Below are 24433 nucleotides of genomic sequence, written 5' to 3' on the forward strand. Positions count from 1 at the left end.
TCATCTACTTGGAGCCTGGGACCTGGTGAAGGTGGCCTGAAAGGCTCAACCTCAGCTTCCAGAAATAACTAAATACCCACAGAGTGCCAGACAACAAAGAGATTCAGTGCCCAAAATATAAATGTAACCAGTGTGGAGTATTAGTCAATTCATCAGCAAGAGGCTACTGAATGCCCCTTTGTTCATTCATTCGCCCACCATCTACCAAATGCCCACCAGAGACATGCCACATGTTTGGTGCTGGGAATACAGAGATAAATGAAGAAGACGTATGTCCTGCCTCAGTGGCCCACAGCCCAGAGTGTGCCAAATCCTGAAGGATCCACAGTTAGGAGCTTACAATCTAGCTGGAGAGCTGAAGAAGGGAAACCATGTGGAATTCTCCGGGGCTCATCTCCATCCCTCACCTAACCAGTGCTTTGTGTAAGATGGACCCAAAGGTGAGCTTGAATAAACTAACTTCTGCTGGCCGGGCGCGGTGGCTCAAGCCTGTAATCCCAGCACTTTGGGAGGCTGAGACGGGCGGATCACGAGGTCAGGAGATCGAGACCATCCTGGCTAACACGGTGAAACCCCGTCTCTACTAAAAAATAGAAAAATCTAGCCGGGCGAGGTGGCGGGCGCCTGTAGTCCCAGCTACTCGGGAGGCTGAGGCAGGAGAATGGCGGGAACCCGGGAGGCAGAGCTTGCAGTGAGCTGAGATCCGGCCACTGCACTCCAGCCTGGGCGACAGAGCGAGACTCCGTCTAAAAAAAAAAAAAAAAAAAACTAACTTCTGCTAAATGCCATTATTCTACCTGGATACATCACAAAAATGGAAGCCATTACCTACTGAGTATTTTTCATGTGCTAGGTGGAACTTTCTCTGTGGTCTTCACCCTACATGTAATGGAAACTGAGGCATGATGAGGGTAGACAACTTGCCCAAGACCACACAGGGGAGGCAAAAGAGGAACCCAGGTCCTTGCACCCCAACCCCATGCCCTTTCCACCTCACTGCATGAGCAGAGGAAGGAGCCCCCATATCCGTCCCTCACCAAGCCCCAGCTCAGCTTGGGCTCCCCAAGCAAGCACCACATGACTGACACTCTTAGAATCCTCTTCATAACCTGGCCCAGGTATGGGACAAGTTGCCAATGAGCAAAATATTTGCTTAACCAAATGCCTGTGGCAGAATAAACTTGAGATAAGAGGGAGTGTGAAGTGGAAAGAAGACCCGGAAGTCTTCCTGAAGGAACTCGGTGTACAGAAAGACGTTTTAGGTGCCACAGAACACAAAATCCCTGATAGAGGAAAGAGTCAGGAGATGAATACCAGATGTTAAGCAACCTTAACACGGGCGCCTGGCCTGCCTCAGCCTATCAGAGTAGCACGGGTTCTTAAATAGGGGAAAGTGCCAACTAAAAAGCCCACTAGGCAGGAAGGCTGGGGCTGGAGCCTGGCCTTTCTTCTTTGCTCAGAGCCCAAAAGGTGCCTCTGGCCCATTCACCACTCACCAGGCCCCAGAGCAGCCCCAGGATCAACAGATGGGTCCACCAGGTCCATCCTGCTCTGGCTACCAGGCCTCTAAGCCTCTTTACAGACCCTCAGCCTTCTGGGAGAAGCCATTCCGTGTCCTCCAGGACTTTCCACCCCTTCTGTTCCTTTTGACATCATCTCTGTCTGCCGGAGGCTGCAGAAGGTGGGTGGTGTGGGGACAGAACAGGCAGGAGCACAATCGCAATTCTTACAAAAATGCAAGGGACTGCTGGAGCCATCAGGGACCTTCCGAATGGCCTCATCCAATCCTCAGTTTTACAGGTGGCAAACTGAGGCCCCGCCCCTGAGTTAACCCTTTCAATGCCTGACGCCTCATACTCCAAAATTCTTCCTTTCTTCTCTCTCCATTCCCCTCTCCCTCATCCTTCCTATAGTGGTATGGGGGTGTGCCATGGGTGATGAGAGGCAGAGGGAAGGGAGCATTTTTCACCCCATTTTCCTCCCAGCTTATGTTCTGCCTCCATCTTTAGCACCACCTCACTGTCCGTCTTGATGCTGTTGGCCCCTGGCTACCCTGCCCCCTCCAGTGGCCTCATCTCCCTCAGTTCAGTGCCATCCTGGTTATATTGACAAAGGAGAGGGATCTAAAATAACGGCCAACTTCATCATAACAGGGCCATTTATTGAGCACTTACAAGACGCTAAATGCTCACTTTTACACTCACAAAACCTCTACATGGCTGGTATTTTTAGTATTCACAGTTTAACAACGAAGAAAGTGAGCTTTGCAAGGTTAAGTAAATTGGCCACAACCGCCGAGCTAGTGCAAGGTAGAGCTGGGACTCAAACCCGCCTTTGCCCAACTCCAAAATAGGCTAAGAGGCTCACAAGATTGAATATGAGAGACCAAAATGAACATTCAAAATGGGTGCTGCCCTTTTGCACTTGGGGGTGGGTGGAGATTACACACTAATTCCAATGCTGCCAGAACTCAAAGAATCTCTGGAACTTTTCTTTGGAAATAGCCAACAGAGCTCATTTACAAGCCACCCAGAACCTTCAGATTCAATACTTCATCATTAGGCATTTGAGGGACCAGGAATAGCTTACCCGTGTTGGCTTCTTCTCCTATTCATTATACTTGACCACAAACTACCTTGGACAGTCTCCCAATATTAAATTGACTTTCAAATGCTGAGCGATGTCACCCCAGCCAACATGCGAAAGACAGCATCAATGCTAGCAAGGGTGGTCCCAGAAAAAGACCCTCATTTTTCAGGAAAAGATAAAACCACTCTTTTGGTCCTGCATTTATTTGAAAGCATTTAGTGATGATAGACACTGCTGTAGGTTGCTCAGGAAACAGAGATGAACATCAAAGTTTCTTTTCTTTAAGGCACCCTCAATATGGGGATAACATTTCAGGCAACCCTGGTAGGGGACCTCAAAAGCCCCAAACACTGCAGTAGGCACTGTGGATGCAAAGATGAAAGGCATACAGTCCTAGGCTTCAGAAATGCTACATTCCAGCAGGGGTGGACATTCCACAGGTGTGCAATCCAACCTGGATGGACTAGAGTGGAGATTTACCAGAAACAGAGTGACCAATGACCTAGGAGATTATTGTCAATGTCCACATTAGGGGAAAATGTCACAGTCTCCCAAAGGTGACCAAATGAAAGTAACAATAACTAACACTTTCCCAGCCCTTGGTATATAGCAAGTGCTACCCTCAGCATTTAACACAGGATCCTCCCAACAACCACAAGCAGTAGGAGGATAATGTGGGGTGACATCTCCCAGCATTTAAAAGTCAATTTGAAGGCCGGGCACAGTGGCACATGCCTGTAATCCCAGCACTTTGAGAGGCTGAGGTGGGTGGATCATTTGAGATCAGGAGTTCGAGACCAGCCTGGCCAATATGGTGAAACCCCATCTCTACTAAAAATACAGAACTTAGCCGGGCATGGTGGTGCGCACCTGTAATCCTACCTACTTGGGAGGCTGAGGCAAGAGAATCACTTGAACCTGAGGGGTAGAGGTTGCAGTGAGCCAAGATTGCACCACTGCAGTCCAGTCTGGGCACCAGAGTGAGGCTCCATCTCAAAAAAAAAAAAAAAAAAAGTCAATTTGATATTAGGAAACTGTTTGAGGGCATTTTCAGTATTATTTTAGTCCTACTTTCCAAGTGACTGAACTGAGGCATGGAGAGGTGAAGTGGCTTGCCGAAGGTCCAAAGGTCAGCAAGCAACACAACTATGATTTAAGCCTGAGTAGGCTGGCTCCAGAGGGCATGTTCCTGATGACCACACTGAACTATCTGGAAAGAGAGATGGTGCTCATTGAGACATTAGAATTCTGGTCCACTGGATTTTAGAAAGGCAGCCTTATTACTCATGTTATTACTCATGTTCGAGCCCCTGTTTTCTCAGCAGTGAACTGTTGAACTTACTTTACTGAGACATAAAATTGGACCTGGGTAGAAGGGTTTACCCAAATGAAGTGCATTTCCAAAGTGAAGCACATCACCGCATGAGTGAGACAAGAAACCCGGGAAGCAGCCTCTGTCATCCATGAGCCTTCCTCTCTCAATGCTCCAGGCAAAGAGCCACACCAGGTAAGATTCAAAGTGGGAGAGGGTAGACTGGGAGATGATGCATTCAAATCATGAGGGCAGGCTCAGGCAACTACTGTCAATTCACCACCCTTGAATTAGGGCCAATGTTACCCAGTGACAGTCTCTTTGAAACGTGAAGCAGGGAGGCAGTTATGCCCGTTAGTCCCTTTATCCTGAAGATGTTTAAGAAACTGAGTAGCTTTCAAGTTGCAGACAGGGATAAGAAGAGGCAGAGCTGAAGGAACTACAGAGCAGCATAGGAAGAGGCTAAGAGTTAACAATCTGAAGACAGAAAACCCTGGCTTCTAATGCCAGTAATGCCACTTATTAAGGATGCCTCTTAGGCAAGTGACATCACATAGCCAGTGCAAGCCCCAGTTTTTGTACATCTGTAAAATGGGAATAATACAGATAGTATCTACATCATAGGCTGATTTAGAGGATTGAGATAATGCATATAAAGTGCTTGACACCATGTCTGACACCTAGCAAACACCCAGTAAACATTCAGTTTTCTTATTGGGTCATGACAATGATTCTGGCAGAGCCAACTATGGACAGCAGAAGCCCTCAGTGTGGGACTCGGGAGCCCCTTCAGCAGTCCAGGTGTCCTCCAAATCTATTTCAATCTCCTGGGTGCAGTGCTACATTTCCCAGAATCCCTTGCAGTTAAAACACCATGTGACCAAGTTCTGGCCAATGAACTGTGCGGGTAGACCTGATGTGAATTACTTCCATAACTACCCCCACAAAACTACCCCTCATGATCCTTACTTCTCATCCCCTATCATCCAGACAGATGCAGAGGGTCCAGCAGAGACCTTCAGGGGCCCCTAGAAGATTTCAGGTCCACAAGTGAAAGGAGCCAGGGTTACTAATGACTGTCTGACGTGTGTCCTCACTGCACCCTCCACACACACCATCGATGGTACTTTATATGAGCAATATGTAAACTTCTGCTGTATTAAGTCATTGACATGTTGACCTCTTGTTACAGAGGTGGCCTAGCTGACTAATACACAGTTAATCAAACCTCAAGACAGACTCACAGGTCCCTGTTGCCTCAGTGATTCCATCACCACTGCACACACCAGAGTCTAGATACCATAAATACGGTCCAGGAGAGAAACCAGCAGTGTGGTGTGGTAACTGACAACTGGCCAGGTATGGTAAGCATAAGGTAAAGCCTGCAGCAACTCAAGAAATGCAGAGAGAAGACCACTCATCTAGAAGAAACAGGATGGCCCAGCAGCAATATTACCTGTGCTCATAGCTACTGGTTCTTCAGAACAGTGTGGTTCAGTGGAAAGAGCATGGTCTCAGAGGCCAAGCACATCAGAGGCCATATCTGCCTGGGATTTACCCAGAAAAGTGACTGAACTCCTCTGAGCTTCAGTTTCCACACCTACCAATCATGGATAACAACACCCACCTCTGTGTTCTGTGACATCACACTGGTATCTTCAAACCAGCCAGGGCAGGAATATTTATACCATAGGAATTGACGAACAGTGTACATAGGCGCTTTCTTCTCTAGAAATCCAGTTGTTAATAACTTACCAGCACATCCCTGGATAAACAGGAGTCAGCTAAGTGGAAGGGGAGAAGGAGGACAAGGAAAGAGAAGTCCAGCAGTGTAGACAGCATGTGTGAAGGCCCAGAGGTAAAAACCAAAAGGTTTAATGAAATGAAGGAAGTCCTAAGCAGCTGGGTATGGAGAGCTTTGGAAGATGTTAAAAGGAACCTAGAGAGGGCAGGAGCTGGACCTTGTGAAAGGACCTCACTAAATAGTAATTATTTGTTCCAGTCATCCATGTCTGTGTAAAAAATTACCCCAAAGTGTAGTGGCTTAAAACAATCATTTCATTTTGTTCATGACTTTTAAGTCAGGAATTCATAGAGGGATCAGCTGGTGGGTTCATCTCCAATCTATGTCAGCTGGGGTTGGAGGACCCACTCCCATGATGGCGTCTTCACACATATGCGTGGTGCCTCAGTACTCTTTGGAGAGTCTCTCTCTCAATCAGTCTCTCTCTCTCTTTCTCTCTCTCTCTTTCTCATGTGCCCATGTGCATACTTGCTCTCACTCTCACTCTACCCCCTATAGTGGCCAACTTCCCTAAGAAGCAGCACTTCCAGATAACAAATGAACTGCCAGGGTTCTTCCAACACAGCCTCAGAAGTCACATAGCATCACCTCCACCACAATCCATGGGTTACAAGCAACCCATGGATTACAGGGGCTAGCTCTGACCCAAAGGGGACAACCCAAGAGAATGAACATGAGGACTCATGGTTCACTGAGGGCCTGCTTTGAAGACCAGCCACCGCATTGAGCGACCCCTGATCACTGCCCTGCCAGGCACAGATCCATAAAGAAACCAGGACCAGCCCTGTCCACAAGCAGCTATCTGCAGAGGAGACAGGATGCCCACATAGAAAATAGGGGTGCAGCATCAGAGGGCCGCTCCCCACCCAGGATGGAAGGACAAACAGAGAGGAAGCATCAGGGAAGGGAGAGGCAGAGAAAGCTGACCAGGTTAGGTAGAGAAGGCTTCCCAGGACAGTGGCATTCCCAGCAAGATGAGTTAAGACTTGAAGGATGGAGGAGGTGGAGGGTTGGAAGGGAATGAATAGGCCATCCCTGGGGCCACCCCCAGCCTTCTATCGCATTTGGATCACCATGGACCATGCCAGGTCATCTCCACATTTCCCAGCAGGGATGTTGATCAGACCTGGGCACTCTGCAGCGATGCTCAGCAGCTCAAGAGCAAGGGCGGCTGCTGACTGTGAGGGGTCATTGCCAGGCCCACAAGCCTGTCGTTGCACTAGTGCCCGGGAGGGGCTGTGGATTGCGGACCTGTTTTCTCTGGCTCGACCTCACCCAGAACCAGCAGCAGAAAGGCCAGTTATGCAACCATCCTCACCACAGCCTGCCAGCCTCAGAGGCCAGGCCTGGCCGCCAGGCCTGGTAAGGAGACTGCTGTGGCCTGCACAACACAAGGCAGTCCTGGGCCCTAACTGCCACTTTCCATGCAGGTGCAAGACACTCTGCTGACAAACACCTAGGGACAGCAAGAGCCGTGGGAGGGAGGTAAAAATAGCACAGTTGGCAACAGAGAAGGCTTTTCTAAGTCCTCAGGGTCCTATTATTCCTTGTCCATGGGATACACATGAGCTGGCACCGAGCATTCTCTCTTCTCCAAGGCTCATGCTTAGAACAGGCACAGAGGCCTAGGAGGCCTCTTGTATCATGTCAGGAGCTACACAGTGATCAGAAGTTAGGGAGATCACCTGTTGCAGAGGCTGGACTTGGAGGATAGGATGGTGCTGCTGTCATAACCCCACATCCCCAGTGGGTTCTCTCTGGCCACTCCCTCTATGGCCAGTTCTGTTTTCTCCCCCTTTTCTGAATCCCAAATTCTTGGTGTTTCTGTTATTCACATTGCCATCAAGAATTATGGGCCTTGCACTGTGTTTTTACTTTGTTGTGTAAGGATTTTACACAAACACAGCTAGATGCCTAGAAAAGACAACATATATGGGCATGCAGACTGTGCACTGCACAGCTCCATAGGGCATCATTCATGACCAGGATGTGAGTGGCGCCCTGGAATCATGCAATGTGGTTACTGGTGTTGCCAGAGAGGAAATGATGTCTTACATGACCCCATATCCCTGGGAAAAGGACAGCCACGCTAATAAAGATTTGCTAACTAACCAATTTGTCTTCTGCTTCCAAAATATTCTCATGCATGGGGTTTGGCAGACACACGGCCACAATGCCCAATGGTCTAGAAAGAGAGACATATTGAAATACAATAATGTATTTCCAGGCCATGGAGGTGGAGAGGCACAAGGAATTGATCTTTCTAAGTCAAGAAAGATTCATAACCACTGAATGAGTTAACCACTACCACCTTCTGAGTGTGCAGATTAAATTCTCTGTCGCACCAACATCCAAATGCGCTAAATTTCAACAGATCTGGAATTTGGATATATTTATTCCCCTTTCACAGAATTCCCATTCTTTTACTAACACAGTTTCAGAGTTTGAGATATGAGCAGGCAGTGTGTGGGAATAATAAGGCATCATTCCACACCAGGATGATGCACAGGCCCATGGTTTAATGATGAGACTTTGCTGGTGGGTACAAACTTTGCTGATCCCCCATGCTCTCTTGGATCTGTGTGCATCTCACACATATGTACACACACACACACACACACACACACACACACCTCTCTCTCAAGTTTTTAAAAATCTACTTAAATTCTGCATCCTACCTCCAGTAAACTCTGTGTACAGTGTAAATGTTAATATCAAAAATAGTGTTTTTCTGCTGAGCACAGGAGCTCGCGCCTGTAATTCCAGCACTTTGGAGGCCGAGAGAGGTGGATCACTTGAGCCCAAGAGTTAGAGATCAGCCTGGGCAACATGGCAAAACTCCATCTCCACCAAAAATACAAAAAATTAGCCAGGCATGATGGTGCATGCCTGTAGTCACAAGCCTGCAGTCCCAGCTACTCGGGAGGCAGAGGTGGGAGATAGCTTGAGCCCAGGAGGTGGAGGTTTTGGAGAAAAATAGTGTTTTTCTCCAAAACTTCATGGAAGACTGCTAACACTCAGGAAAATGACCCAATATTGATTCTGTGCCCCCACATACCCCTCAGCACAGAGATGTGGCACACGTGCTGTGGTTCATAAAGTACAATTCGATGTCATCTGATGTGAATCTCACAGCAGTCCTGGAGTTGTACATTGAGTAACCTGCATGACTCTACACAGCCCGCTGCCTGTCAGGTAGAGAAAAGGTGATTATCCCATTTTCCAGCAAGAAAAACTAAGACTTAGGGAATGTAATAGGACTAGACAGCATTTAAGGTTCCTTCTCATCCTGGGAATTGACACACCTGAGAATTCAGTAGTATGAAACTCTCGGAACTTGTCAAGGGACCTCACATCTCATCCAGGAACAATAACACACCACTTCTCTTTTCAGTTCTGTCTATGTCATCAGAGTTTCCCTCACACTGTGGCCAGGAAGAGCTAAGGAGGTATAAATGAGGTGTACAGTGTGGGATTAGGTGCATGGGACCACAGCCCACCTGCCTGGATTTAAACTGGCTCTGCCCCTCACCTGTGTGTGACCCTGAGCAGTTACTCAACCTCTCTGTGCCTCAGTTTGCAAATCCATAAGTGAGAATAATAATACCACCAAATTCACTGGGTTGTTGTGAGGATTATATAATACATATAGTTTAAAAACAACCAGACACACAGTAATCACTCAAAGTTTGTTATCCAAAAAAAGAAAAACAGTTTTATTCTCTATGCATCCATTTTCTAATCTGTAAAATGGGAATTTGAAAAGGGCCTACCTCACAGGATTGTTCTGAGGATTAAATAACAGAATAAACATAAGGAGCTTAAAACAATGCTTAATGCATAGAAGCCACTCAAACAAGTTTGTTCTAATTTTTTTCCCCTAAGAAAACAGTAACTCTAATTCCCACAGAAAGACTTTCCCAAACAAAAGTACCGGTAGGTCTGGAAATAAATGCAAGACCTGAGGAGGAATCATTGCTGTTTTCTAAAACCAGTGATAGACAGGCTATCTTAGAGACTGGAGGTTCTTGCTTTATATTCATTCTTTCTGAGGTCAGAAAATAAAAAGAATCATGGGTGAACAGGCACTGGTGAAATAGGGAAGAAAGAACAGGAACATCTCAGTTGCTAGTTTCTGTTTTCACCATGAAAATCATTTTAAAGCCCTGCCTAGAATTTAAATAGCATCATCCCTGGAGATAGCTGTTTCAGTTTCATTACAGTCTGTGTTCATAGAGTACAAATAGAAACCTTCGTGATTTTATTAGTTTCCATGCAACTTAGGAGAGATTTGCATGATAACATTTCAGCTCCAGATTTTTAAAAGGGACCAATTAAAAATATAGCACTTGCATTGCCTGTCACTGGAAAATGAAAAGGTTCACAGAGTTTTAAAAACCTCTGTCATATCTGGTTCATGGTCATAAATCAAGCATTCAGTACTACAGTGGCAATCACTATTGTCTAAATGTTTAGTTTATTTTGTAAGAAGTACTTGGAGCAGCAGGGTGCAGCGGCTCACACCTGTAATCCCAGCACTTTGGGAGGCCGAAGCGGGTGGATCACTTGAGATCAGGCGTTTGAGACCAGCCTGGTCAACATGGTAAAACCCTGTCTGTACTAAAAATACAAAAAAAAATTAGCCATTCATGGTGGTGTGTGCCTGTAATCCCAGTTATGTGGGAGGCTGAGGCAAGAGAATTGCTTGAACCCAGGAGGCAAAGGTTGAGGTGAGCTGAGATCATGCCACTGCACCCTAGCCTGGACGAGACTAAGACTCCATCTCAAAAAAAAAAAAGAAAAAAGAAAGAATACTTGGAGGATGTTTGCACCCCTGATAAGAGTTAAACTGTAGTACAGAAGAAACAAAATGTACAACTAAGTATTTTTGCCTGGATTGCAGCAAGTCCCACACAATTACCAACACCCCAAAGCTACCTGGTACTCTGTGGATCTGTGAAGTGTTAATGTAATGTATCTGTGACAAGTTAAAATTTAATGCATGGCTCCGGTAGCATAATCGAATCGATGTTATGTAACCTAAGAGAACTATTCCAGTAAGTTCTGATGTGCCGGCTGCTTACGGTTCAGGGGGAGTTTTTTTCGGAGGTTATTGAGTATTTGGGAATCATCCCTTCAGACACTTGCTCTTTTGCCACAGAAGCCGCGGTAATCTTATCCCTGCTTCTGGCAGCTGGAATGCTCCGTGGAACAGGGCTGAGATGAACATTCTGGCTCCAGGGCTGCCTTTTGGGGCAAGTTAAGGAAAAGGATCAAAGTAAGTTGATTTGCATGACCTTCTCTTTAATCAGATGTTTCTTTTTATGTTCAACCTCAACAAAGCCGGCCTATCATAGCACACTATTTATAGTCTATAATCTAAGATGTTCTGAACCACTCCCCCACACCAAAAATTAAAATTAAAACCTCAATAGTGGTGTGGCTATATCATTAGAAGTAATAGCAGAGTCACAAAAACCTATTTCGGAGACTTTTTTTTTTAAATGACAGGCTTGATGGTATTTCCAATGGGGCCTGTGTCCCCAGATTGTAATTCTTAAATACGTCATCAAAGTCAATATTGAAGTTCTGGGGACATGTCAATCAAATTTCACTCTTGTGTTTTATAGTAGAACAAGAACTTCTCCCTGGATCCACTGCCCTCAATAACTTAATCTTTGGTTCTTTATCAGGTAAAAATGACAGTTTTAAAATCTGACTTAAGAAATGGCTTTATATTGAAATCATGAAATCAGAGAATTTGTCATATGCACGAGAAAACTAAGGCCCGGAGCCAATGACTTGTCTAAGACACTGTAGCTAGTCACTTGTCATATGTCAAAATCAAAAATCCGGCACTCCCTTAACTTCACTCTAAGAGTAGACACCATTAAACCAGACCCTACAGGCAGAAAGAGGGTTGTTCTCTTCATTTGTCTGCTCTCAATGTGGGCAGCGCCTAACTCAAAGTCAGCCTGGGTACTTCTAGAGGGGTTGCAATCTTCAGAGGAAGAATATTAGCTGCCCACCAACAAAACAAGAACGCCACGGTAAAGAACATGTCAGGGAAGGAAATGTGCCCAAAGATAATGGTGGTCATCTCCTGGAGGGGGAGTTTGCAGGAATGTTTTTCCCTTTTCTCAAATGTTTATTTGTAATTGTGGTGAAATACACAGAAGATAAAAATGTACCATCTTAACCATTTTTAAGTGTGTAGTACTTCACACTTTAAAATGTGCATATATTTCACACTGTTGTGCAACCCATCTCCAGAACTTTTTCATCTTACAAAACTGAAACTCCATACCCGTTAAACACTTCCGTCCCTCTGGCCCCTGGAAACTACCCTTCTACTTTCTGTTTCTATGAGTTTGGCAAGTCTATGTACCTCATATAAGTGGACCTTATCCTTTCGTGACTGGCTTATTTCATTTGGCTGATGTCCTCAATGTTCATCCACATGGTAGCATGTGTCAGACTTGAATAATACTCTGCTGCATGTACCTACCACAATTTGCTAATCTATTCATCTGTGAATGAACCCTTGAATTGCTTCCATCTTTGGCCATTGTAAATAATGCTGCTGTGAACATGGGTGTACAAATATCTCCATAAGACCCTGCTTTTAAGTTTCTTGGATATCTACTCAGAAGTGGAATTGCTGGATCATATGATAATTCAATGATTAATTTGTTTTGGGAAACTGCCAAACTGCTTTCCGCCACGTCTGCACCATTTTGCATTCCCACAAACACTGCACAAGGGTTCCAATTCCTCCACATCCTCACCAACACTGGTGGTTTTCTATTTTTTTGACAATAGCCATCCTAACAGGTGTGACTGTGTCCTTTTTGTTTAATGCCCCTGGATGTCCCCCATTTTCTACAATGAAAATGTAGTGCATTTAGGATTAAGGACAGAATATAAAACGCTGAAGTTAAAAAGTAAATCCTCTGGAGAAAACAGGGTTGCGAAAGAACTTAAGAAATGATCGGGATTTTTTTAGACTGAGACAAACTGTTGAACCTTCTTGAGGGCTTAGCTAGAGACATCATTCCTATACTCTTCAAGAATCTATCACCTGATCGGCTGTGGCTGCCACAATCCACAGGAGAAATGGCCATAATTCATGGGCAGCTGAAATAATTCCTCTAAGCTCTGGGAGGAAAGTGTTCCCAGATGCAGGAAGGAGAACAACAATGTATATTAAGCTGTTGCCAGCTAATGTTGGTCATAAAAATCCCTAGCACTTAGGTAAGGTCTTTCATCTTCCAAATCTTTCCTCCAAGCCTCAGAACGCTTATCTCTGAGTTCTCCATTTGAATAACTGGAGGCCCACTTTTTCCCCTTCCAGAGTCACAAAGGGTCCACTTTCCAAAACCACATAAAGAGAAAAGAACGTGAATGCGGCAACTTCTCCTGAAGAGGAGCAGAATTCTGCTCTCGGTTAACAAGCACACAAAGAAGATTCCCCACAAAGCCTTCCAACGCTTCACCTCTGAGCCACACAGGCCACGCGCTATCAGTTCATTAGACAGAATGTCTCGTTTGAAGAGCTAAAATTTTCCAAAAGTGAACTCATTCTACTCACTGGTCTTTATATATGTGTTTATATATGCTTTACTCCTTGGAAGTGAGGTCATTTGATACGATTTATTCATTAAGACAAAAGTGAAGGAACTAAAACCAAAATCCATCCAATCAGCTATTTATCCAACCTCTAACTCTCAGAGGAGAAATTCTTTTTTCCTTGGTGTGAACCTCTCCCTCTACCTCCTGCCTTCCCTCACCTTCTTCCCTTGTGTGTTTTGCTCTCTTTTCTGGTTTCTTTCTGTTCAGCAAAATAGGGGAGATGACAGCAGACGTATACAGGAGCCCCAAAGGAAGGGAGACCCAACAATCAGGTGGGGAAGAAACAGCCTCCTATTCTAAGGAGTGGCTGTATTCAAGTGATGCAAAAAGAGGTTCAAGAGCACTGTCTGTCTCCCTAGGTGGAAAAGAGTCAACACCTAGAAAATGGAATCCAGCTCGAGTTTTCTAACAAAAGTTCCGCACCCTACATCCAGATTCTTGGCAGGGCCCCAAAATTACAACTCTCCCGTGAAACGGAGAAGGGGGCTAAACCTGGGAGACACAGGGCACGTGACTTTGATAAGGAGGTGAATTTATGGCCCAGCGACAGCCAAAAGCCTCCAGCCACAGCTGCTGACAAGACCAAAAAGACCTCAGAAGGCAAACTTCAAGAAACTACCAGAATGGGTCGTCTTCTGAACTCTGGGCAAAGGGCAAAGGGTAAGGACACAGTCTCAGGAGGAGGAAGAACCCAGGGAAGCCATCAGGGAGAAAAAGAAAGTGGCCTTCAAGGAGGAAACACAAGTTAAGGTTAAGGTCAACAACACTGTGGACATGGAAACACTACCCAGCTCTGTTCCTTCCTGGACTGGATTTAGAATTTGAAATCTACCGTCCACCAAGGCTTGTTCTGCATGTCCCAGACACAGACTAGAAGCAAAGAGAGACTAGTGCAAACAAAAAGATCTTTCCAAGTTCATCGTAAGGTGGGTTTGTCCCCGTTGGAATGGTGGCCTCAGGAGATCATAAACACGCTGGTAGGGCGGGCTTCCAGCACTGGGGAGGAAGCACATAGGGCCTGAGGCCCCAAAGCTTCCTTCCACCTCTGTGAGTTTATAGTTCCATGTGCTTCTGCACTTGTTAAATCAGGTTGCTATTTGTTGTCTACTAACCTACAAACTTGAAGCCCCCAACCAGCAGAGGCCACTCTCGATCCCACCCCCAGCCCCAGTTCACTCCCAAAGATGAAGACAGAGAAGACTGTCCAGTCTCTAAATGGGATGAAGGATCTAGAATAAGACATGGAACAGGAAAATAAAATAAATACTCATCTTATACTCCCAACTTGAAATGCACATACAGGCAGCCCAACAGCCTGTAGATAATTTGGCTTATAATGATATGCAAAGATGCAGACCCATCGTGGCTGAACAGTTTCGTACAGTTAGAAGTGACCCTGGAAAGAATATTACTGACAATCTTGCCTTAAAAACTCTTTTGCAAAAGACATCACGGCCCCAGACTTCAGCAGCTAACAGATGGAAATTAATTTCACTTCAAGTCAAAAACCTAAAATCCGGCCGGGTGTGGTGGCTCACACCTGTAATCCCAGCACTTTGGGAGGCCAAGGCGGGTGGATCATTTGAGGTCAGAGTTCAAGACCAGACTGACCGACATGGTGAAACCCTGTCTCCATTAAAAATACAAAAATTAGCCATGCATGGGGGCATGCACCTGTAATCCCAGGTACTCGGGAGGCTGAGGCACGAGAACCCTGGAGGCGGAGATTACAATGAGCCGAGATCATGCCACTGCACTCCAGCCTGCCAGCCTGGGCAACACAGCAAGACTCTGTCTCAAAAAAAAAGTCTAAAATCCTATTTTTCCTTTTAAAAAAACACCCCTCCCCCCAAGTAAAAGTCAACTCTGATAATGGGGAGATCTACATGTTTACCTTAATTACTTCTTCCCCAAATTGAAGTACTCCTCCCTATTGTGCTAGAAACCAAAATTAAATAGCACCAAGTTTCCACAGAAACCCTCAGGAATGCGAGCCACTAAGGAAAGAAGGATGTAAAAGAAAGACTGTAGCGAGAGGAGGTGGGGGAGAAGGCTGGAATGCAGGCTTTCCTGTGAATTCACTTTGAAATGCCCAGAGTCCACCGGATCTGAGTCCCCAAGAAAATCTGGTAAAGAGGCCAGTGAAACAGCATAAAAAATAGAAAACACATGAGATGTGTTAAATAATTTTGATTTTGGCCACGTGAAGAAGTATTAGTCATACAGGTAACGCGATCTTACAGGGAGATGATTCCAAGGCTCAGCTTGACAACGTTAAGTATACCCATTCTGGGCCTGGAGTGCCAATTACATTTCCAGATTGGCAATTAGACATAATGTCCCAAGACAATCACCAAATAATGCCAAAAACAAAGCAAGTTACATCTTAAAGCAGCCATTCTTTTGAAACTGCCCTTCCCTCCTCTGCCTGACTCATCCACCTCACAAACAGCTGCCCCTTATGAACTAAATCCTTGTTAGCTACTGATCAAGAGAGACCAGGTGGCATGAATAATTAAAATCCACGAATGATTCAAGCACCATGTTGTCAACAAACCAAGTCCATCCCTTTCACCAGGAGTTTCTCCATAGCGTCTAACAAATTACCCAAAAAAGCAGCAAAATATATTTGCCACCCCCAACCAATGTATTCTCGTTCAGCCCCTAGCTAACCACTGGAAAGAGCCTTCCAACATCTATGTGTGTTTACATTTATATGACTCAGTTCCTGCCCTCAAGGAGTTTGCAGGCAATTCAGAGATCAGATGTTCATATTCCATGAGAAGATAACTGTTTTTTCCTCTGCTCAGCCTGTCAAGTACTAATAAAAGTCCTAATGAGCAGGGAAGGAGTCAGAACTGGGTCTTACTTGTTTTTCCCCCAGCACCTAGCTTGGTTTCTGGCACATCGTATGCACTTAATACGCAACACAAGCAAAAACAACAACAATAATTATAACCAGAAGACTTCTTTAAGGGCTTACTGTGTGCAGGCCACAATGCCAAGTCCTTCTTCATTCTGCCTGCTGCAGACATTCATGGTTCTCCCCTCTGACGATGAAACAATATTAAAAGTACATCTCGGCCGGGCGCGGTGGCTCAAGCCTGTAATCCCAGCACTTTGGGAGGCTGAGACGGGCGGATCACGAGGTCAGGAGATCGAGACCATCCTGGCTAACACGGTGAAACCCCGTCTCTACTAAAAAAAATACAAAAAACTAGCCGGGCGAGGTGGCGGGCGCCTGTAGTCCCAGCTACTCGGGAGGCTGAGGCAGGAGAATGGCGTAAACCCGGGAGGCGGAGCTTGCAGTGAGCTGAGATCCGGCCACTGCACTCCAGCCCGGGCGACAAAGCAAGACTCCGTCAAAAAAAAAAAAAAAAAAAAAAAAAAGTACATCTCATGGAAAAAGTCCCTGACAGTGTGAGCTGTGAAAAACCCTGGTATGGTGAGAAAAGGAGCTACTTTCACTTTCGTCTGCTGGAATTCTTAAGAAGTGCATTGGAGGGCCACATAGCACGGTTCCACCTGTGTCCCCCAGTCACTCCACGGGCAGCTCTTCAGCCAATTCTTTGAGGTTGAACCCTCCATTTGGGAAGGCCCACCCAGGCCCCTACGGAAAATCAGGCTGGCAGTCTTGATGCCCACTGACTTCAAACACTCCAGAGGGAGTGGTCCCCAGCCAGCCTGGAGCATCACCGCAGTGCATCCCTGGTAACACCACAGCCTTTAATTTTGCAAGGAGGCGGTTTGGCTGGGTTGCCCTCCTGGACTTCGGGAAGCCACACCCTTTGCAGAATGACCAACTGGCACGAGGAAGAGCCCACACATTGGTGGGTAAAACGCAGACCACACCCTATAAACACTGTTCTGGCTGCCACAACCCAACCCTAAATCCACAGTGCTGATGGGTTCCTTAGGAGCAGGCACCTGGACCATCAGCTTTCACAAATAAGAGCCCAGCCTGTACCACAGCTACCCTGGCCTGAACGGAGTTTTCTCCACCCAACGGTCTGGCACAGCAAACCTTCGGCTTCTCATCCCTTCCCCCTTTAAGAGCTGGGAATTTCCATATTTAAAAATAAGCTGATCTTCAGGGATGGACTGCCCAGAGGCTGAGGGATGGACCAGATCCTTGATACTCAAAGTGTGGTCTGCACAGCATCAGCATAGCCTGTGTCTCACCAGACGAGCAGAATCTCAGGTCCCACACTGGATCTTCTACATCACAGCCAGCATTTTAACAGCTCCCGGTGATTCCTGAGCATATTGGAGTCTGAGTTAGCCAGGTACAGTGGCTCACACCTGTAATCCCAACACTTTGGGAGGCCAAGATGGGAAGATCACTTGAACCCAGGAGTTCAAGACCAGCCTGGGCAACATAGGGAGACCCCGTCTCTATAAAAAATTTAAAAATTAGCCAGGCGTGGTGGCACACATCCACAGTCTTGGCTACTTGGGGAGCTGAGGTGAGAGGATCACTTGAGCCTGGGAGGCTGAAGCTGCAGTGAGTAGTGATCATGCCACTGCACTCCAGCCTGGGCAACAGAGTGAGACCCTGTCCAAAAACAAAAAATGTTTGAGAATCCCAGGCCTAGAGACACTCTCCAGTCCTTGATGATAAAGATCTGATATCCCCACTGAACATTCCCCAGGCCTTCTGTCCACAGTACTAGGACACCCTTACCTCCGAGGGTCCCTGAGTTTCCTTTTCTAGGTGCCTGATGCGTGGGGTTCCACCCACCCAAGAAGCAGTTCTAAAAGAGACACCCTTGGTCTGCTCCCTGACTGTGCACAGAAAGGCGTGGCCTTGCCTGATCCCCAGGGATGTCTCTAAGGGACCCAGTGTTCCCCACAGAGCCCAGGGCCAGCATCACAGCACAAACAGCCCTTTCACTGGAACCACAAAGGCAACCCTCCAGGGGATCTGCAGCTCGGCAAGGTGGTGCCGGCTGCTGTGATTCACAGATCAGCATGGTCACTGCCAGTGTGAGCCGGGACACCCACTTTGGGAAGGAGGTCCTGGCACTGCAATCTAATGCCAATGTAACTGTTTCTGCATCAGGTCTCTCATGTCCTGATGAGAGTCAGAGAGAGACAGCCCCAAAGCAAGCACTTACTCCTAGCTATCAGCCATCCAGTGAATGTCCCCATTCAGGGAACAAAATAGCCGTGAGGCAAAGAGAAGGTCCATTTGGCCTTCCCATTGGAATGCTTTATCCTCCAGGCCAAACAGCAGGGGGCAAGCAGCTCTTCTTTTCCTCCTGATAGATGTTTGGTCAAGTCTCCTGGGCACCTGGAAGCAGGGCTAGACCAAGGCCTCCAAAGGGAGGCCATAGGTTCCCAGTGTCCTCCCAGGAAATGCTATAAAGTGGGGTTGGTGAAAAAAACTACCCCCATGAGATTGTGCTCTATCATAGACCTCAATCTGCAGGTAAGGAAACTGAGGCACAAAGGCATGATGTCTTTGCCCAGGATCACAGGCTGAACCTTGGGCACTGCACAGCAGCCTTGACACCAGAGCAAGACTGCTCACAGGTAGCACATTTGAGGACATTTTAACCAATTTCTCTACCAGCAGGATGCTGCCAAGCCTGTGATGTGACCCTCCAAAGGGGGAAGCTCAGCCACGCCATTCTTGCTGATTTTTTTTCACAACGTAATTTAAAAGGCAGGTGTGCCACAGAACACACTTTGGGAAACACTGGCCTAGCGGATGTCTTGGAAAAGCTGGTCTGGGTAGACAATGAGTGTCCTGGCCAAGAGACTGTGACATCACTTGGGAGACAGGTCTATGCGTCCTGGACGTGGGATAACAGGGGTGGAATTTGTCCCTCCTCAAGGGTACAATGCTGGACAACCACAACGGCCCACCAAACGCCACAGTGTTTCCCTTCTGCCAGCCCAGCAGCTCCTGGTCCCCCACACTGTCAATGTTCGTCCACTGATACCCCACCATCAAAACTGTAACCAACCTGCCAGGACCTCATCGATGGAGCTTACCTCTGCTGCCCTGCCTTAACCTTCTAGCCTTGCAACAGCCAAGAGCAATAAGCCCATGTGTCAGTCTTACTCTAACTGGTTTTTTGACCTATGACAGTATACTTCAGGATCTGAAGGCTCCTTTGGGCTCAAAAATTGTATTTGTTATAGTCTGCGCCTTTCAGGGGCTAAAAGTTCAATGAATCAAAGGGAAAATAAATTCAGCACTTCGTGAAGCTATGACAGTTACCACTTACAAGAGCCCTGCTAAGTGCCTGGCATTTGCAGGGTGCTATATGCCCATTATTCCTGCTCCCTATAAGAACCCTACAAAGTAAGCATCAGTATGCTCTTGGTATGGGTGAAGTAATCAAAGCTCAACATGGTTGGCAGTCAAAGATTTGAACTGGGGTTTGTCCGATTGCAGAGTCTTGTACTAAAATGTGCATTTCCATAAAGAGGGCCAGGGGCTGGATGCAGTGCCTCACACCTGTAATCCCAGTACTTTGGGAGGCCAAGGTGAGCAGACCACAAGGTCAGGAGATCAAGACCATCCTGTCCAATGTGGTAAAACCCCGTCTCTACTAAAAATACAAAAATTAGCCAGGTGTGGCAGCATGTGCCTGTAGTCCCAGTTACTTGGGAGGCTGAGGCAGGAGAATTGCTTGAACCCAGGAGGCGGAGGCTGCAGTGAGCCGAGATCACGCCACTGCACTCCAGCCTGGGCAACAGAGCAAGACTCCGTCTCAAGAAAAAAAAGAAAAAAGGAGAAAGAGAGAGCCAGGAATGAGAAGCACAAGCTCTCTGGACAAGGGCGGTCAGCTGGAGCTCCCCCATGACTGGAACCTGAGAACTCCTCCAAGGCCACCCCAAGTAATCTGCTCAAAAAGGAGTATCTGAAGGTCATCCAGTGCAGCCAATCCCCAGGACAGGATGAGATGAGGCACCAGGGCCAATCTGGAATCAAGAGTTCCACGGCACCGAAGCTCCAGCCCTGATTGAATGCGTCAGGCCAGACCCTGGGTAATTACCAAGCTGTAATGGGATCTGATATTTATATTAGTCACGAGCCTGACAGAGAAAATGTGTTGTTTTCTCAGGCACAGCCATGGAGACAACATCTCGATAATTCATTACACGCAGACCATCCTTGATGAAGCCCAAGCTTCTGCAAAGACAACAGCTCAAACTGAGAATAGGAATAACTCTATGCCCAGCCACACTCAGGCCCCTCAGCAAACCACAGCACCATCAGGAAGTTGGCCTCAGTTTCCCCAGATATTTAAAGAGAAGTGGACCATATGCTGGAAGACGAGCAGAAGACAGAAATAAAGATATGTAACTGTCCCAAGGCTGAATTCCTAGAGGAATTGCTGGGGGATTGCAAAACACATTCTGAGCTAGAAACTTTAACCCTCATTCCTCAACTCTCCCTCTCTCCTAAATCGAATCACAGAGCAGGAAGAGACATTAGAACTCACAGGATTCAAACCCCACATTTTATACATAAGGAAAGAGAGACACCAGAGAGGTTAGTAACTTCTTCAAAGTCATGGCTTTATTCAGGCTATCAGAGCAGCTCCCTATTCAATATAGTCTACAACAGGATCGAACTTCACAATGTCACACCCAAGTGAATAGAGAGCTCTGATGAAATCTCACAAAGAAAAAAACAATGTGAAAAAGTACAGCAAAGAACACAGTACTGGAATGACGGTGACCAAGCTCCCAACAGGAGGAAATTGTAATGTTTTCTTCTTCACTTTCTGAAAAAGTCCACATGCCACTCTTTTCAAAAGACTAAAGTCATTCACTATTTGAGATTCAGAGACCAGAGGTACTAATGAAGAGATGTCCCACGATGCATGTCCACAGTCTTGGATTCCTTTGATCAAAAAGGATGGTGCAATCCCAGAGACCAAATATTCATGAAATTGGAGGTCCTTGCTGAATTTTATCTCCCATAGAATTTTAGATGCTACAAAAGACCTGCTTTCCTCTGGAATCCAGCTCTTGATCAAACCATCTTGGGGCTGAAGGATGGTGAGGGTGAACCCATCTGAGGGCTGGTAGAATTTTCTGGAAAGGCAGCCTATGTTTTCTTGGGAAATCTAGCACAAAAATTATTATTCTAAACTTAAGCCAATAATACATGCCTGTGTATTGAGTCTTGACAAAACTACCAAATACTTGGAAAGCAAAAAGAACAAAAGACAAAAACACACACACACACAATTGCAATAAAAATACAGACCTCAAGCATAGAAAGAAAAGCTTTTAAAAGGTTTAACTTACCATTATTGCTTATAAGGAGCTGGCTACCTATGTCTTAAGTGAGCAAATCTAGGGGCAGATATCAAGAGATTCTGGGCATGCTTTAAAATGGACTCATGGTATCAAAAGGAACCTGTACTCATTCTATACTGGCCTCACATCTTCTGAACCAACCACCATCACCTCTCATCCCTGGCGGACTTCTTATAGCAACTAACTTCCATTTATGTCCACTCAGCAGGTCTTGGAGCTACAAAATATAGCCAAATATTTATGAATTGTTTTTTCTAATCATTGCCAAAAACCTATTTTCTGGAGTAAACTGACAGAAGTTATGCTTGCTCATCATTTAGGAGATCCTTTGTGTGTGCAATGGGATTAGCATTTCATTACAGACACAGCAATTGCATTTATGTACTCCCTAGCGTAAAAATATCTTGGAAGCTGTGTTTAGGACCCCAGGATTACAGAGACACCACAACTTATTTTGAATCTTTGAAAAAGTTTTCATTATGATCAAAATTGCCCACTGCCTGAAAGAAAGCAAGCTGTTAAAAAGTTCACCCAGATCACTCCATCTAGGGAACATTTCAGACACACACAACTGTGAGCTATCTTTCCCCTAAAGACAGTCGCTGAATCGCAGTAAACCGGGGAACAAAATTCCCGAGACTGTTGGGGGAGGTGGAGGAGAAGGATGGAGTAGAGGGAATGTGGGAATTTGAAGGCTCCAGGAATAAGCTGTTCTCAGCAGGAAGACTAGGCAGGGATCTGGTGTATAGGGCTTTGCTTAACCTGAGGGCTTCTCTGGCAGGTGGGAGGTTTTCCTCCTTAACAAATAAGAAAGAACCTCTATGGCTGAGAAGGTAATTCCAAAGAAAACTCTCCGGCCAACACCTGCAGGCCTCCGGAGAAGTCAGAGAATGACGAAGAGAATGACAGTTATAATATTTCTCCCCTTGTTCCAATACACCAGTATTTTCCAAAACACAAATGTGCTGCCACAAACACAGCTGAGCTCCAGCACCCAACAGGATGTATAATTAATGATCAGGAGAGAGAGCCTCCATTCGCCCTGGTGTTTTCATAGTCAGCCTTCACCCATAGCCCCTGGCTTCCCTACTTCTTCTCTCAGCCACTAAGGAGGCTGCTACAAGTTGTTGTGCCCTGTGGAAGTTTGAGGGGTCCTCAGTTTAACTTTACTAGAAAATATGTGAACATGTGGAGGCTGCAATGTGTATCTACCCTGCACTATTCCCCTGGATGTCCCTTCCCTCCAAAACGGTTCGTGCTGTGAAGTCTCCTAGGATGGGAATTACTCAGAAAGAAGGCAGCTGGGTCACTCTCTTTTTTCCAGTTCTTTCTTTTTTTACTCTGCAGTTTTCTATCAAACAGTGTCGGGCCCCCCACTCCAGCTAGTGGCTGTGGGGAAGGGAGGACATCTCTAGGGACACGACTACAGACCAGGCAGTGAGCCTAGCAACCATACGTCGAAGGTGTCGCCAGCCTCAGTGCTGGTGGGCGTCTGCGCCAGGAATAGCTAAAGCCGACGACATCTAGCCACCTTGAGCGCCAGGGAAGAAGCTCCGCGTAAAACCGCGGCCTCAGGTGGACGCCCGCTCCAGCTCCGCGCTGCTGGTGGCATTTCCGGGGACCCAAAGTGGGTGGCCTGGGGGCAAAGGAACAGAGGCCGAAGAACTTGGGGTATGTTCCACTAGAGCACCTAAGGGACGGAGTGGGAGGTTACATCAGATATGCGACCTCGACACATTCTGAAAGTGGCAGCCCCATGGGCTGCCCCCAATACTGGGATGGATCTCCCCAACTTCTCTCGCCCCTCGAAGTCCCCCTGCTATCTCGGGCCATGCTCCTCCCCCGGGATTCCCTTGTGCAAAATTATTCTCTCCCTTGCCCAAAGGATTTTCCCTTCTTTCTGACCCCACGAACTCATCTCCCCAACAGGTTCCTGAAGTAGGGGCGGATGTCCTCCTTCTCGCCCACCGCCAGGAGCCGAGCCCCGGCAGGTGAGCGGTGTAGAACAGGCACCCAGCTGCCCCCAGCTCCCTGCGTCCCCGCGGGGTAGGCTCTCCCCACCCCGCACCACGGCACCCAAGACTGTGCGTCCCCCACCCCGGCCCCAGCCGCTGCCGCCAACAACCCTACAATAAACAAGAGGACAAGATTGGGCGTCCGTGTCCCGGAGCGCACCGGCTGGGGGCAACTCCTCACCCCCGGCGCGCCGCCCGCTGCCCCGATCCGAGAGCACCGGGAGAGCCGAGGGAAGGGAAGGCGGCGAGGGGAAGGCAGGCTGGGATGGAGGGAGGCAATGCGCGGCGCGGAGCGAGGAGGTGGGCTGCAGGGGACGCTGAGAAGCGGCGGGGCTGGCGCAGAGGGCGGGCGCCCGGGGCACGCGTTACCTTGGTCTTGCCCCCGCAGTGGCAGCACACGGTCCACAGGTACTTGAGCGTCCGCCAGAGCAAGATGATGAAGAGGCCCCCGAAGAAAGTAACCATGGAGGAGGCCAGGAAAGCCCACCACATGCGTTGGCCCCGGCTGTCGCACGGCACCTCCATGGTCACCGGGATGATGAGCGCATCCATCTTGGGCTCGTGGACCGAGGACGAGGAGGAAGAGGAGGAGGAAGAAGAAGAAGAGGAAGAGGAGGAGGAGGACGCGTCTAGGCTGAGATGGTTCGCGTGGATATTGCTACTCATTCTAAGACTGCTGCCTCCGCCGCCGCCGCCGCCGCCGCCGCTGCTGCCGCCGCCGCCAGAGAATCGAACCTTGTCTACTTTATTTCACTTGAGCGTGGCCAAACTGTTGCTATTTAGTGGGGGGCAAAA

General features: G+C 47.2%; 1 protein-coding gene across 15 annotated transcripts in view; it reads right to left on the minus strand.

The window, feature by feature from the left end:
- Positions 1–24356, minus strand: part of KCNMA1 (potassium channel, calcium activated large conductance subfamily M alpha, member 1) — a 762545-nt gene extending 738189 nt beyond the window's left edge. For all 15 annotated transcript variants that reach the window (XM_011928774.1, XM_011928767.1, XM_011928759.1 and 12 more), the window contains exon 1: positions 24008–24356. In XM_011928774.1, coding sequence (XP_011784164.1) covers positions 24008–24304 — 297 coding nt within the window. In that variant the 5' untranslated portion in view covers positions 24305–24356. The remainder of the gene's footprint in view (positions 1–24007) is intronic.
- Positions 24357–24433: the final 77 nt, after the last annotated feature.

Source organism: Colobus angolensis, unplaced genomic scaffold (genome assembly GCF_000951035.1).
Source record: "Colobus angolensis palliatus isolate OR3802 unplaced genomic scaffold, Cang.pa_1.0 Scaffold12, whole genome shotgun sequence".
Lineage (NCBI taxonomy): Eukaryota > Metazoa > Chordata > Mammalia > Primates > Cercopithecidae > Colobus > Colobus angolensis.